At 36.2% G+C, this 15650-nt stretch overlaps 1 protein-coding gene across 12 annotated transcripts in view; it reads left to right on the forward strand.

The window, feature by feature from the left end:
• The window catches only part of PARD3B (par-3 family cell polarity regulator beta), a 394367-nt gene that overhangs the window by 18661 nt on the left and 360056 nt on the right, over positions 1 to 15650 (forward strand). For 10 of the 12 annotated variants that reach the window (XM_085585197.1, XM_085585191.1, XM_085585194.1 and 7 more), the window contains one exon: positions 6503 to 6604. The exons of 1 other annotated variant lie outside the window; for it this stretch is intronic. In XM_085585197.1, coding sequence (XP_085441323.1) covers positions 6503 to 6604 — 102 coding nt within the window. Of the gene's footprint in view, positions 1 to 1218; positions 1293 to 6502; positions 6605 to 15650 lie in introns of all 12 variants that reach the window. One more of the 12 variants, XM_085585202.1, reaches the window with a different exon arrangement.

Raw genomic sequence — 15650 nt, forward strand, 5'->3', positions numbered from 1 at the left:
AGGTAGAATTCCTCTCCAAAGATCCTTTCTTGTGCAGCTTTATTTTTTATAGTACTTTATTTCATCTGGAGGAGAGATTAGGAAGCATCCCTTACAGTCACCTTTCTAAGACTATTTCTGCTGTATGGCCTTCTGTGTTTTCTGTAGCTTTATTTCTGGATGTTTAAAAGCAGTTTCTCTCGAAGCAGACTGCCTTGTCCTTTGCCCTTGCCTCAGCTTTAATTTCTGTCCTTGAGTTCACTCAGTATAGATCTTTCTTTAATATTAATAACTTGAGAAAATGTGTGCCACTCCAGCTGGTAGAAAGCTATAAAGAAGTTTTATCTTCTCTCTAGCATCTTGCATCATTTTCACTTCTAATGCAAGCAGAGTCAGAGTTTTGGTGAAGGAGAACAATAGCACTATGGAATACACAAGGAATTTTTTAATACTATCTCACTGTGTTGTAGCATGTTTCTCTTCCTTGTATTACCTTAACGATTTCTGCTGCTTTTGAATTTCTAACTGGAAAGGGTTAAAAATGTGTTTGTTAATGTTATGCTGTAAAGACAATGTAATTAATTAGAGGTAAGAATTAATTTTTTCAACAATGAGACCTAGAAATATGAGCTTGTAGCATCCTCTGGTATGTATAATGTAAACTAAACTCTGGAAGATTCCTGAGCAGTGAAACCTAAATATTGCTTTGTCTATTTTTTGAAGTTTGTGAAAAGAAGACCCAATTTGTATTCAGTTGTGTGTGTAAATATATATATGTGTGTATGAAGTATACTCATGTACTTCCTATAGGGAGGCTTATTTAGATTAGGTCTGTGCCAGGAATTGCTGCATTCAGTAATGTCTGGAACAGAGTTAATCTCTTGTGAAGATAGCTGTTCATATTTGATTTTTACAGATGCTTCTTTTGGCTCCTTTTATTCCATAAAAACTGTTATGTTTGTAACCTACAATATTGTATGCAATGGTACAATTTGTGCATGTGAGGAGAGTAGAACTCGTGGTTGTTTGCTCCTGTAAGGACAGGGTGTGATGCATGTTGGTCGTTTGGATTTTTCCTTGAGGAGTTTCTCTTAGGCTGTACATCAGTGCATGCATGTTGTGTTGTTGCTGAGCTCTAACTGTTCAGCTCCAGATTGTGATAGTAGCTAGTGTGCAACGTTTGCTTTGTGATCAGCTCTTGATTTTGGAAACTCAGTATTCATATTGCTCTAAAAACAGAGGCCCACCGCTACTACAGCTGAAGATGACACTCCTGTTGCTGGCAGTTGAGATGAAGTTTGAAGGTGGTTTTGGTAAGCAAACCAAAAATGCTTAAGGTTGTTCTAATTCAGTGATAAACTTTGAGAAGGATTTAAAGATCTCAGGAGTATGTTCCTCTCCAAGTTGCTTTTTTGTGCTCTGCTCTCCAAGGTGTGGTGTGAGAGTAACTACTAATGCTTAGTGCTGTTTGGCTGTGTGTAATGATACATTGTGGAGCTTTAAAATGCTTACAGAAATCATTAAATACTACTTATGTTGAGGTAATGCATCACGTTGCAATTTATAATCTAAAAATGATTAAGTGGTAGAATATCTCTTTTACTGACCTTAACCTAAAATATTGCTTCATCAGAAAATGTTTTATGATTATGGATTTTTAGTTTTACTTTTATACTGTCTAAATGACAGAAAACTATATGGCCAGAGGCCACTCCTTCCCCCAAGTTTGACCTAACATTTATTCTGTTGTTGTGTATGTGGAACAGGCATATATGATTTCCATTTTCATACTGTATTTCACTGAAGTCTGTTTGCTCTAGTGAAGCATTGATGTGAAGGTACTTCAGAAATATCAGCATGAAGAGTAAGTTTAAGTCAGTCCTATTTCTGATTTTTTTTTTTTAGTGTACCCCATTGTTACTATATTAAATGAAAACTTCCAGGATAGGGTTTGCTATTAATTTTATGCATTCTGCACAGCAGAACAAAATACAGCATCAGACGATAATTAATTGTGAAATCATTAAGTGGTGTTTATTTTATTGATGGTCAGCTGAAATGTATTTAGAATTGTTAGGATTCTCTTGCTCATTAACAGTCCAAAATACCCAGTGTGGACTGTAACATTTGATAAGTATGTTGCTTAGCTTTCAGGAAAGGAGATTCATACTTTTCTATCTGAGTTGGGAACAAAAAGAATCAAGAATGCACTCCAACTTTCTGATACATTAAAAATTTGAACCTATTGATTTATTGAAAAACCTAACAATAAATGGGAATGTTTTAATTATAAATTGATTGGTTTTTCATTTGAGTAAGTGTGTTGACTGGAAATAAATGTGTTAAAGAATTCTTGAACCTGTTTTAGACTATTTGAGCAGTGATGGTGTTGTATTAGGTGGCAACAGCTAAGTCAGGATTCTGTGACAAAATGAATGTCAAGCCCATTTTTAAAAATTTATGTCACTTCTCTGCCTACATTGCACTTCTGCATTCGTGTGACCTGGCTTTAATTTAACATTTTGTAAATATTTGCATAGTAATTCCTAAAGTGTTCTCCCACACATAAAGGAAATGATGATAAACAGCTTTTAAGTGGCTTGATGTTAAACACAAACATGACTTGCAACCCTAAGGTAAAATGCACATTAGAGTAACTGTTCAATATTCATTTGCCAAGTGCTGTTATGAATTATACCAGGTAACTCAGTCATACGTTTTCTTTACGTAGATTTTTACAGGTTTGTACCTCAGCTGAATTTCTGCCTAAGGGTTATGTACTGTGCTGTGAGAGAGCTTCTCCCCACTTGTGATGCTAGGATTTTTTGGAACCTTAATTTGTGTTTTCTTCAAGATGAACTTTCAAACAGCATTTAGGAGCACAGATAGATTCAGGCAACCATACCTGAATGCTGTCCAGAGCTTTTAGGGTCTATTAGTGTCTTATTTTTACAAGAGGCTTTTTTGTTTTTCAAAACTTAAGTATTTCTTTTTAAGCATGTCAACTTTTAACGATGGTGGTTAAGAATATATGAAGAATCTTTCTGTCATTCATTAGAGTAAGACTTCAATCTCTAGCTAGAGAAACTTAAAGAAACAACAATCAGCTAAAAAAAAAAAACAACCAAAGTTGTCCTAGTATTTTAGAATATAGTTGTTAGACTTTTTTTACTTTATAATCCATAGCTTCTCAGCAAGTGCCTTCTCAGTAAGTATGCCCTTAATCAACCCCTTGATCAAAAATGGGGTGTTATCCAGCACTTGCTGCTTTCAGCAGGTGAGAAGTGTTCTTTTGTTGAAGCTGACTGGTGCTGACCCTTTGCACAGCCTGTCATCTCTGTTACTGGGTTCTGACTCTCAGAACATTCAGAAGACACTGTAGAATCAGCAAACTCTGTTTTGCAAAGCTTCCAGTCATATACTTTATGAACTATAAAGTTACCCTGTTACTTTAGAAAGGCAATCTCCTGTCTAGGAATTTTAAAACACATGGAAACCTGAAGTGTTCTTAATGCTCCTTTTGATTTTTCTATCATAGTAAAGCATAGGAACCTTAAAATAGAACAGTCCTTTCCTAAGCAAGTTTCATTTTCTCTGATAATGATTGTACCTTGGATGTACCATGGTTATGTTTTGGACACTTTCAACTTCTTTTGAACTCTAATGTGCAAAATGGGAGTTTATGCATATACATGTGGATACAGTGCTGTTTGGAACTTTAGATAGTCAAGTTTTACATCTGCTGGTAGCTAATGGCTTGTTTTAAGTGGTGAGTTTTCTAAAATATTAATGTTTTATTTAGTGAAGCTGTCTGGACTCCTGGTGTGAGTGAAGAAGCATGTATATAGATTTTACTTGGTGTTGGGTTTTTTAAATTTTTTTTTTAATGGACACTTTGTATCCAATGCATGGCAGTGTTTGGAGTTCATTGAAAAAAGAGAAAATGTTGTCTGACTTTGAAATTTTTTGAATGGCTGAGTGGGTTTACTAGTCAGATAAACCATTGTTACTTTTGTGACTGTGCAGAGGATAATCTGGGCTATCTCGCAGTAGTTACTATTTGCTTCATCAAACAAGTTTATAAAAAACTCCATGCTCCCAGCATGGGTTTTTAACTTTCGAGGATCAAGTTCATATAAGCTAATAGAAGCCATTCACATTTTTATTTCTGAGGCAGCAAGTGTTCAGTCTTGCTCAAGTCTGTGCTGGTTATTGTAACTGGGGAGTCCATGTGATCAGAAGGTTGTAGTGTGTACACACAGTGTGTACCTGAGGCACAGTATGTGTCTAAACCATTAAGAAGTATTTTTCTTCAAAACAATCTGTGAATCCTGCTCTGCTTTAGTTCTTGTACTTCAGTGTGAATTGTCTTTGTTTTCTTTTAAAGAATCTTACACTGGCTACACTTGTTCCAAAAGATTGGTGAGGAATGGCATTGTCTGGTCTTTGAGATTATTTTAGAGATGTTCTCTTGATACTGCCATTATCAAAAACAATTAAATTACTGTATTTTCTGTGGCCCAAAGTGAAAGAGCATTAGGAATTCGTTAAATTTAACGTAGTTTAGGGTGGCTGTGTGTCTTGAGCTTGTGTCCTGCCAATTTGCACCATTCTATTTGGATAATAGGGTTTTACAATTGTTTTTTCTTTGTTTCTGTTTCAATGACACATCTGGCTTGGTACAGCTACCAAATCACAAATAGAAGTGAACACTGAAAGCAAAATATCAGCTGTTTATTTTTAACTTCAGCTTTTTTATTAACACTTTAGTGGCATAATACAGCAGGTTTTAATGTATCTTCAGCCAAATAGGTTAGCCACAGAAGTTTGTCCAGTTAAGAGGAGTGATTTTCAATTATGCTGTTTTAATGTTGCTAACTATTAAAAGCTTTGTGGTTGCCTAAGTTAAAAGGTTCAGGAGGAACATCTCTAACTACTGATGTGTTCTGGTTTTAAAGTATCATATTTTATAAGTTTATTGGTAGGGTCAAACTACACTCTTTTTTCAAGGTAACTGCATTAGGTAAATTGTATAATCTAACTTGTTCATTTATTATATAAAGGTATGTTTCTTTTCTGTATTTTCATCTTAGAATTTTATGATTATGGTAAAAATACCTAAGCCCTGGGCTTAAAGATAGAAATTTGAGCTGCAATAGTTGTACACACTTTGGCACTTTGCAGAGAAAAAAGTATATTAATTTAAATTCTTAAGCTTTGTAATTTGGAACATGTGATACCTAGAATGAGCAAACATTTGCTTTTTCACAAATGGGTGGTTTCATTGCAAAATGAAATAACTGTAGTAAGAGGTAAATTGGTGATTAAATTGACATGTTCCAAATAGACATACTTCTAGATGCTAAACTGTGTGGTTGTTATGCAGCAGTACTGTAGCTGTTTACACTTAACCCTTAGTTGCAGGTCATCAGTGGTCATCTTTTTTTCTCCATTTCTGAAGTGTTCTCAAAGCTATGTGTGTGCATGCCACTTTCCTGGTGCTCAATTTTAGGATATTCTGGCCACTCTCCATAGTTTTTGAAGGAGGACTCAAATATACTTTATGATCCTAACCAGGCATGTTTTCTTTCCTCATTGTGCTGTAGCAGATGCAATGTTCATCAGTGCTGATACCACAGAGTACTCGCACACGTCACTGTGACTCACTGGGCTGCCATGTGCTCATTAAACCACAAGAACTGGTCCTAGAGGACGAGTCTTAACTAAGGCAGTTCAGACATTAATACCACTCTGAAGTTGTGTACACAGGTAGCTGGTGTAGTCTGGGGGCAGACTTTGTGTCTGTCTGCTCTCTGATTTTGTATTTCTTGTCAGGAAGAATTTGCTGTTGAGCAGTACACTCTGAGCCTTTTGGCTTCGGGGTCAGTGGAATGATGGCTGAACTCCTGGTTATTGAAGTGAAGGAGTTAATAATGTATGAAAATCATATTCATTTTGGAGAATTAATATGATCCTGTTAATATGGTATACAGTGTTGCATTGGAATTTGAGAGTATTTGTGAAAGCAAACTGGAATTTGCTTATTCATTTGGGGTTTTTGACACAATAGTATTATCTGCCTCCTCAGAGAAAAAAATGATGGATTTGTTTTATATATCTAAAAATATATGATACACCTCTCCACAACCTGTCCATTCATATACATATATATTTGCTTTTTTGTGCTGATAATAACCAAAATATTCTGTCTATAAAGTAGTATAAAATAAAAAGAATTTTTTCTGTTGTTTTAAATGTACTGTTCAAATTAGCTAAAAATTGATAAGGAAATAAAAATATGTTTTAAAGAATTCTTTGTAGTGTTCTGTAGGTATTTCAGAACTTTTGTTTTTCATCTGTGGTTTTCATTTGCGCTCAGTTTCAATTTTGAGTAGTAGCTCCAATCTTCTACCTCATGACTATAGAGGGAGGTAGGTGGAAAATTAGTGGGACACAAAACTGCTACGTCTGACAGCATTGAAATCATGCAAGGGTAGGTTAAGGTCTTGTATCTGTCTTACAGGATCCAGCTTCCTGGGTAAATATTCACCACCTAGAGTATACAGATGGAGGAATCCTGGACCCAGATGATGTGCTGGCAGATGTTGTGGAAGACAAAGATAAGGTAGAGCTTGTATGAAAATGTGATGTGTCTTTTCAAGTGACAAATGCTGCTTTCTCATTTCTTGTATTTATGACAGGTGAAATGGATGTTAAATATTCTTAAACATATCTGTCCATAACTGCTGTAACTCTCCCCTTCTGGAGTAGAATGGGAGAGTGGGAAGCATGACCCAAGTAGTGAAAAGAGAAGCCTAGCAGTTCACATAGGGCTTAACCTTTTCAAGCAGTTCTGTGTTTCTTTTTATTTCTATATTCAAATACCATAGTGACAAAGGTGGGTTTTACAAGACTTCTTTTTTATGCCACTTAAAAATAAATTTGTCTTAAAATATCTTCTATAATCTCTTCCTTTGCATGGAATTAAGTTTTTGAGAATCATTCAAATATCATGGTTGAGTGTGACAAAATAGAGAAATCCTGTGATGAAAGAACAGCTACTTCAACTGTTAAATTTTGGGAGGAGTTCCTATGATTTGCTACTGGAAGTCTGAGCAGACTGCTTATTAATTTTAAAAGCTGTGAGTCTCTAAATTTCAATTAAAATAAGACAAATGTCTTGATAGCAGTAGCTGCAGAGAAGCCTCTTTTAATTTTATTTTTAATTGTCAGAAAAATTTAGTTTTGGGAAACTTATTGATGACTTATTCAGTATAGAGAAGGAGGGGTATTATTTATAAAACTTTGCTGATTTTATTGCTTTTTTCTTCATTAAATCAGAGGAAAAAATATTTAATGGCTTTAAACCAAAGAGCCAAATATGGGATATGCCTGTGCTTTTAGACAAATTGCTTTGTCTAGTTAAAGTGCCATATGCTTGATGACTTAAAAAATAATTTAGTATATTGCAAATAAAATTGCTAGTTTTGTATGCTGTGTTGATTCTTCAATGACTTAATACAAAGCAGAACATTTTGCTTATGATTAATGGGATGTTGCTTCTTTGTGTCTTAGAAAATTGTTCAGGGTTTACCGATGTCATTTTAGGGTGGTTTGTGTGGAAAGTTTTAAAAACAGTGGAACTCTTGTTATATAGTCTTTTTATCATATTTGTGTTTCTTGATTGTCCATATTTACCAAAAGTATACTTAAAATACCTTAAGACTTTTTTTCCTCGGGAGTGTTTGGAGACAAAAGGACTGAGTTCTGAAATTGAACAGCTGTGTATAAGGAATAAGACTATAAGCATAAGATGTCATGAAATGAGATATTGCATCAAAGAGAAATGTTTTCCTGGTCTCATTAGTTAATGAAAATTAGTACATTTACCCAGGATTTTCTCTATTTATACTGATAGAGGAGCTCTCGTGGAAACATGAGCATCAGTGTGCAGAATATTTGATATGCCGTGTAGTTTTTAACTTGTGACCAGAGCCTTTGCTATACCTTGTTGGTGGCTGTTGCTGGTTGAGTATGTGTAACTGAGTAAGCTTCTAGGTCGCAGCTGTGGGTCTAAGCTTCCTCAGTCATGACAGTGCTAAGTGAGGCTCTGAGGCTGCCTTAGGGTAAACTCACTGGGAAACTTGAATCTTACTCTTTGAAGTGGTCTGGTGTGGTTTAGGAATACAGCAAACTCCTCAGTTTCTCTTCCTGTGATATCTCAATTACATGGGATATATCACTATCATCTTATTTTCTTCAGAGTGGCTTGGTGAAACAGGGATAAGAGACTTGCTGAACAGTGCTGCTGCAGTGAAAAATCAGATTGTTTTGATTAAAGTAAGGGAGAATGTTGTAAGGGATCTGCTGGTCTGAGAGGTTGAAGAATTCCTTCATTTGAGAGTGGAATTATGCCATAGCATGTGTAGGGAGCTGTCCATGCTACCTACTTACAGAGTTTGATGTGATCTGAGTATCAAAGAACCAGCTTTATAAAAGCCTTACTTATAGTTTTGATAGCTTTACTGTGGCCTGTTAGACTTTCAGCTTTCACCAGTGTTATTTCATACATAGAATCTTCTACTAGGGGATCGTTAAGCTTTGCAAAAAAGGAGAGGAAATACTCAGATTGACCTGCTATTTTATTTGGTTTTTAAAGTCCCTGAATAGATGAAGGAATTTTTGGTACATTTATCTGTGCTCTGCTTGTCTTTGGTTGTGATTATCTGTATATGTGGTAAATGAACAGGCCACAGGTTTGTTACTCCCTTGTCCTTGTCATTCTTTGCTGTGCATCCAAGCCAGTGACATAGTTTCACATTAAATCAGTCGCTCTATAAAAATAAGCTCGCACTTAACCTCAGTGCCTTAAGCCAAAGGTGTGTTTGGCACTGCTGACCAACAAGCTCTTCTTCAGTGGCAGAAAAAATGCTGCTGCTTTTTGAAGAGATAATCTGCTCTAGATCATACTTTGATAGCAGTAAATTAGCACAGTTTCTTCAGAGGAAGATGTCTTTGCTAATCTATTGAATTCTTTCACTGTGACAACAAAACAGAGAGAGTGCTATCAGATATGATTTATTTGGAATTTCAAAAGCTTTTGACAGTCCTTAACAATAGACTGTTAAGGAGACACAACTTCTCATGAGGCAAGCAGCAAGTGCTGTGGTGGGTTAGTGAACAAATGAGAGTGAACTAAAAAATGAAGTTCCAACCCTGAAGTAATGGCATTGGAATGTGAAATGCCCATCACTGGGAGTGGCAGTAGTGTTGAGCTCTGCCTACATGAACTTCCTGACTTCCTTTTGAGCTCCAGATTAATCAAAGTTCAGCTGTGCAGTTATCAACTGCACAGTTACGCTGGACAGAGTGGCGTTTTTTAATTGCCTATAAAACAGATCTAAATTAGTATTACATGTGTTTGGTAACGTGTCATGTGAGAATGCTTTGGAAATTCTGCTGGCTGAGAGTCCTTCTTGCTGCTGTTGCCTCAGCAATAATCTGTGACCTAAATTCGATGTCCAAAGCTAGTTGACATAGTTTTGTAGAATAGCTTTAAAGTCGCTTGTTTTCAGTGAGTTATCAGTGAGCAATTGGTTCATGTCCTGATACTCTGAATGATGAATTAATTAAAATCCCCACATTTTGTCAATTGAACAAGAACATGCTATTTAAATTGTCTGATTTTAATGTTGAAGTTATAAATGGAGTCCTCTTTGTATACTGTTCTTAACAGATCTCCCACTTAAAATGAACTCTTGAGCAAGAAAATGTTCTGAGAAAATTTATTTGCTGTGTAAAAGACGGAGTACAAAATGTTTCCTTTCATAGCATTGTGCACATGGAGCCCTGTGCTTGGCACATGTCTTAAATGCATAAACTTAATGCAACCATCTAGACTGCCTGCTGGTTTTTATATGGAATCATGCTTTCATATACTTGCAAACACCTGGGGAGGCTAAGAGGATGTAATGAAAGCCTGTGTTAAAACTTGCTTTGCTTATAGCAAACAAGCTCCCTAGATCAGAACATTTCTGCTTTCTGAATAAATGTAGAGGTCTACAGGGAAAACACACTTTCTATCAAACTTTATATGTATATATGTGTTCATATTTTGACAGGATTAAATACAAGAAAAACATGTTACACATGTGCTTATTCGGCAGAGTTCTTCTGAAGTAGATGGTGGTCCGCTGTCAGGGTGCTGGGTTTTTCTTTGGATAGTTTTGATTTTGTTCTGTAGGATTTTGTCATCTGTTTGCTTTGGTCTCTTTTTCTTGTTGCTTGGTACTTTTTGGTTTTTATGGATATCTTGGATGTTGTTTTGTAAGACTGTGTTTTACTGTAGCTACAGTTGCTACAATACTACAGACTGTGTAGTATTGTAACTACAGTTGAGCCAACAAAGGTGCTGAACATTTTTGTAAAAGATACATCTTTTTGTAAAGATACATTTTCTGATCAGTGCTGATGGCAAAAGATTAGGCATGTCATCCTAGGAGATGATGTGGGTTTAAGCTCTCCAGAGACTTGTTTATTGGCAGCTCTGCTGCTAACAGTGGGGGGTGTTTTGTGGTGTGGGGTGTTTTTTTTAGGAGTGGAAGGAATAAAAAAATAAGTCATTGTGATGGTCAGTGTGCTGACACTGAAATAGCAGGATACCAGTATGATCTTAGAAATTAGTTTTTTCTTGGGTATCTTCTTTGTTAAATATAGATGAGTAGGGGTTTTTAACAGCAGTGGGAGCTTTTGAAGGACACAAAGCAACATTAATGAAATGCTGAAATAGTGACACTGTATCAAGATTTGTAGTGACTGCAACTGTCATTTAAGTGTTTCTAATGATGATATCAAGTAAATGGTATGAATTAAGTGTAGCTTAGATACCTATTTTAGCTAAGCATTTAATGAAATATTAAATAGGAAAATCAATGAATTCTTTCTTCTCAGCTCACTACAGCAGAAATGCAATATTGAGAAAACATGTCTCCTGGATGGTCTCCTAATGCTAGGGAAATCAGCTGCTGGCTGTTGAAAATGGCTATTGGGCCCATGCATGCTCCTGATAAGAAACTCCAGATCTGGCTGAAGCTTTTGTCACTAAGTAGCTCTCTGATGCTAAGTAGCTCTCTGAAGCCCTACTTCAGGCAGAAGCCTTTGCAGGTAGCTTTAGTTTCAGTGATGATTTTGCAACTGTGGGGCTGGTTTGGAGAAGATTTTTTGACAAAGCAATAAAAATGAAGCAGATATGAACTTCAGGACTGATGTAATTACACAAAAGAAATGTCTTTCCAGTTACAAACATGCTGACAGGTGTGTTTTCTGCCAGTGGATTTGGAACTTTTCTGTTGTTTGCAGGCAGGTTTAGTCACTGGGAGTGATGGCTGTCTGGGTTTAATACTATAGAGTGGTTATTTTTTAACCTGGGTTTGACTCTGGAGACCTTCATTTTGTCTGTGAAAAGTATAATTTTGACTGTGGAAGTGATGGCATACTCTAATGTGCAATGTGTATTGAAGTTCTAATAAGCTAATTCTACCTTTGATCAGTTTCTATTCAGCTATCAAATTCCTCATGAAACAAAAGTAAACCAGAGCCACAGTAACCCTTAGGTAAATATGGAAGCTCTGACTGAAGACTGTAAGGTGATAAGGAAAATTTCTACGTCAAGATGAAAAATGGCAACATTAAGTGAGAATGAGAAGGGGACTAGTGGATAAAATGGTCTCAGTAGTTTAAGTAAAGGGCTGGGGTGTTCCGAGGCAGTTTCTCCTCACATGGAGTTACAGCATTGCTGCTTCAAAAACTTCCTCTGGATGTCAGTGGCAGAGGCCTCAGTGCTGTTTTATCTCCCAGTGTGTCAGCAGAACCTGTAAACATTATGCTTTACAGCTTTTCTGTTGCATGGCTTGATTCTCAAATATGCGATCCATGCAAATAATGCATACTTAAGTTAGAGAAATGTTGTTCAAACTCTAAACTTCAGTGTAATTGAACTTTCTAGGGTTTTGTAACTTTCTAATAACTGGGGTGTAGAATGGAGGAGTTTTTATTCTTCAGTTAGTTGTACAATAGTATATTGTAATTGGGAAAAACAGGAAGAGGTGTGAGACTTCATTACAGCTGAGAATTTTTACCAATTGAAGCTTATGCTACAGTGTTTTTTTATATAGACTCCTCTACAAATTACTGCATACTGGGCAAGTTTCCCTTGGAGAAGTTTAAAAAGTCCCATTTTTATGAGAATGTGGGAGAGGTGTCTGGTGGCACAGAAAGCAGTTTGATGGTAGCTTCATGTAATATGGAGGTAACACTGTAAGTCTGTAATGGACAGGATAGTTCCAAATGGTGTGTTGTAATTTGGATGCTTTGTGGCTTTCATAAAATCTGTATAAAAAGAATGAAGATTCAAAGAAGAAAAAATTAGAGCTTTTCTTCCTTGTAAGGTGGTTAATGTTGCTCTGGACTAGGGCTTTGATACAATGTTTTATGACATTTAGTTGGTTAATACCATGGCCCGTTATGCTCTAATGCATGTGCTTTTGCTGAGTGTTGAGCTGACTGCAGCAAATACACGCTTCAGACTTCTGATGCTTAGTGCTCCTGGCAGTGTCTTGGCTATGCTTCTGTAAATTTGAATGCATTTTTGGGAAAATGGGTGTTCAGAGGCAGCCAATTTTGATGTTTAGTTCCTTACTGTTAATAAGGTAAACCAAGGGATTAATAGATCAAAAAGCCTGTTGTGATCAAGATGAGGAAAATGAAGTTGCAGAAATTTGGCAAAACTCGTATGTAAGGCCTGCTGTTCTTTGATTTGGTTTTAATGAATTTTTGGTTTTTGGTTTTTTCTCCCTTATTATAATTTTAAAGTTGTGGTTAGTATCTCAGCCAGACTGTGTATAGTTGTTTGTGTCTCTTCTTCACTGCCTCTGGTTTTGTATTTCTATTTTGTGATTTCAGTAATGAGATATTACAGATGCCCAGAAATCTTAAAATTTTATTAGCAAAATGAAAACGAATTATTCATTCTTCTTTCAAATCCTAAATTGTGAAAATTAAAATGGATTCAACTTGTATTCTGTACAGAATGTTTACAACCTCCAAAAGCATAATACAGTATGAACATCTTTGTTCAAAGTTTAGAGTATTCTATTTCTTCATTGTATAAATTCTTTGTAATAAGTTTCAGCTGTTATTTCCAATAATCAGAGTTATGAGGATATGAAATTGTTATTGCTGACAGTATTTGTTTATTTAAATATTCATATCTAGTTCTGAGTGATGAAGTTATAAAGACAAAGCAGAATTGTGAATAAAAGCTCCATGCTATTTCTGTTCTGTCAAGGGAATCCCAGTAGAAACTCTTCAGGTGTCTGATGGTTAGCAATAGATCATATGTCCACAGGAAGGAAAGTATTAGAAAGGGTGTATTTTAAATAATACCTTTATCCTTGTTAGCACCTTAAGGTATGGAAACGTGGGACACAAGAAAATCCAACAAGAAAATAGGGTATCAATCCTTTTAGGCTGCATCAAAGGAAGCATTGCCAGCAAGCTGGAGGAGGTGTTTCTCCCTCTCTACTCTGCTCTCACAAGACTCCATGTAGAATACTGAGTTCAGGTCAGGATTCCTCAGCACAAGAAAGATGTGGACCTGTTGGAGAGGGTCCAGAGGAGGGCCAGGAAGTAAATTTAAGGGAAGGAGCACCTGTTCCGTGAACACAGGGTGAGAGAGTTGGGATTGTTCAGCCTGGAGAAGAGAAGGCTCCAAGGAGACCTCATTGCAGCCTTCCAGTGCCTAAAAGATGATAAAAATGAGAGAGAGAGACTTTTTACATGGGTAGAGAGTGACAGGTCAGGTGGGAAGGTTTCTAAAGTAAAAGAGGAGACAGGTGAGATATCAGGAGCAAATTCTTCAATGTGAAGATGGTGAGGCACTGGGACAGGTTGCCCAGAAAAGCTGTAGATGCCCCATCCTTGGAAGTGTTCAAGGCTAGGCTGGATGGGGATCTGAGCACATCCTGGTCTGGTGGACAGAGTCCCTGCTTGTGGCAGGGGGATGGAACTGGATGATCTTTACATTCCCTTCCAACCAAAACCATTCTATGTTTCATTGATTGTAATAATGACCTTTCTTGTCATCTTGACAAGGCTTTTTGACTTGCTCAAAAGGACAGCACTGATGCTTGCTAAGACTTTCCACTGAGTTTGTCTAGAGTTTACGAATAGTTAAAAACAAAAAAAAGGCATTGGGGCTGGGATCATTCTTCTAGAGAAACTGTAGACCTTGATTTGTTGGCCCTTCAATGAAGTAAGATGGAGTTTTGTTTTTGCTATTGACAAAATAATATGTAAACCAGTCAAGTTGCAGCCTATTTTTAAAAACATGTTTTCACACTTTTCAGGAGGAAAAAGTTTCATGCAATTTTGAGCCAGTGCTTGTTTAGGAAACAGATGTCTGATTTCACTCTTGTGTAGTAGGATATGCTGTGAGCCACCATATACATATAAATATATAAAAAAAAGGATATTTTGGTAGGAGTTGGTCTGTTTATTTCTGACATAGGGTCTGAACTGTAAATACCAGGGGGGAGGGGTCATCAAATCACCGTCGTTAGTACTTACTAAGCAACACTTCATTTCAGTAATGCACTGTCTTTTAGAATACAGATTATGAAGCCTTGCATTTTTATGAAATTTGTTTTAATTTATTGCTGCAGAGGTGCCATGCATTATTCAAGATTATAAAATGATTTGGATTTCAGGAGCATTTGGATTTGCTGATGAGGATTTCAAGCTGTGTAATTATGAAACTGTATGCACATGGGTTGGAAGTTCAGAACTCATTAGCATAATCATTAAAATAACCATTTTTTAAGTGTGGTATTACATTCTGTGGTGTGCAATTACACTATCATGTGCTTCTGGTTACCGGAGACACATTTGCTATAAACTTCAGGTCTAGCAGTATGCTTCAAGATAAGTTTGTAGATTTAAGAACAGATAGATACCTGGTCAGATGCTGCTTAAGTTGTTAAAGAAAATTCAGTTCTACAGACTTAGAGCTATGCATATATGGTGGCTGTATGCATAAATTTGCCTCCTGTTTATCCTAGAGGAATTTATAAGCTTTTATAAATTTAGTGCTGTATAATGTATTTTTTCTTAAAATAGAGATCTTGTAACATGTTGCAATGGTTACTTATTTCAGCTCTACCTACTTTAACAGTAGTGTGTGCATGAAGGTTCCTACCAGATGGACTCCTCAGTTTCAGTTTTTTCCAGGGGATCGTTTGTGTTTGAACATTCCGAACTGTGAACTCTTTCTCTGAACATCTGTAAATACCAGGTTTTTTTCCAATTGTGATAAGTATTCCATTACTTGTTTCAGATAAAAAAAAAAAGTTAAGTAACTATGACAGTAGAACTGTGACACTAATAAAATTTCTGATAGTTTTGGAATAAGATTTTGTATTTAAATGCTAAATGGGAGGTTTTTGGAGTTAAAATTCTCTTAATGTAATTCTGAAACTTGTGCTTTTTTAGTTTGGTGTTTTTTGATCCCTCTATTCGATCTGTGTTTTGGCTTTTCAGAATATTAAAAACACAGAGCAACACAGAAGGTTTGAGACATGGATCTCTTAGTTTTTGGGGAGTATTCAGCTGTACAG

The sequence above is a fragment of the Lonchura striata genome, chromosome 7, assembly GCF_050655825.1.
Source record: "Lonchura striata isolate lonStrDom1 chromosome 7, ASM5065582v1, whole genome shotgun sequence".
Classification (NCBI taxonomy): Eukaryota; Metazoa; Chordata; class Aves; order Passeriformes; family Estrildidae; genus Lonchura; species Lonchura striata.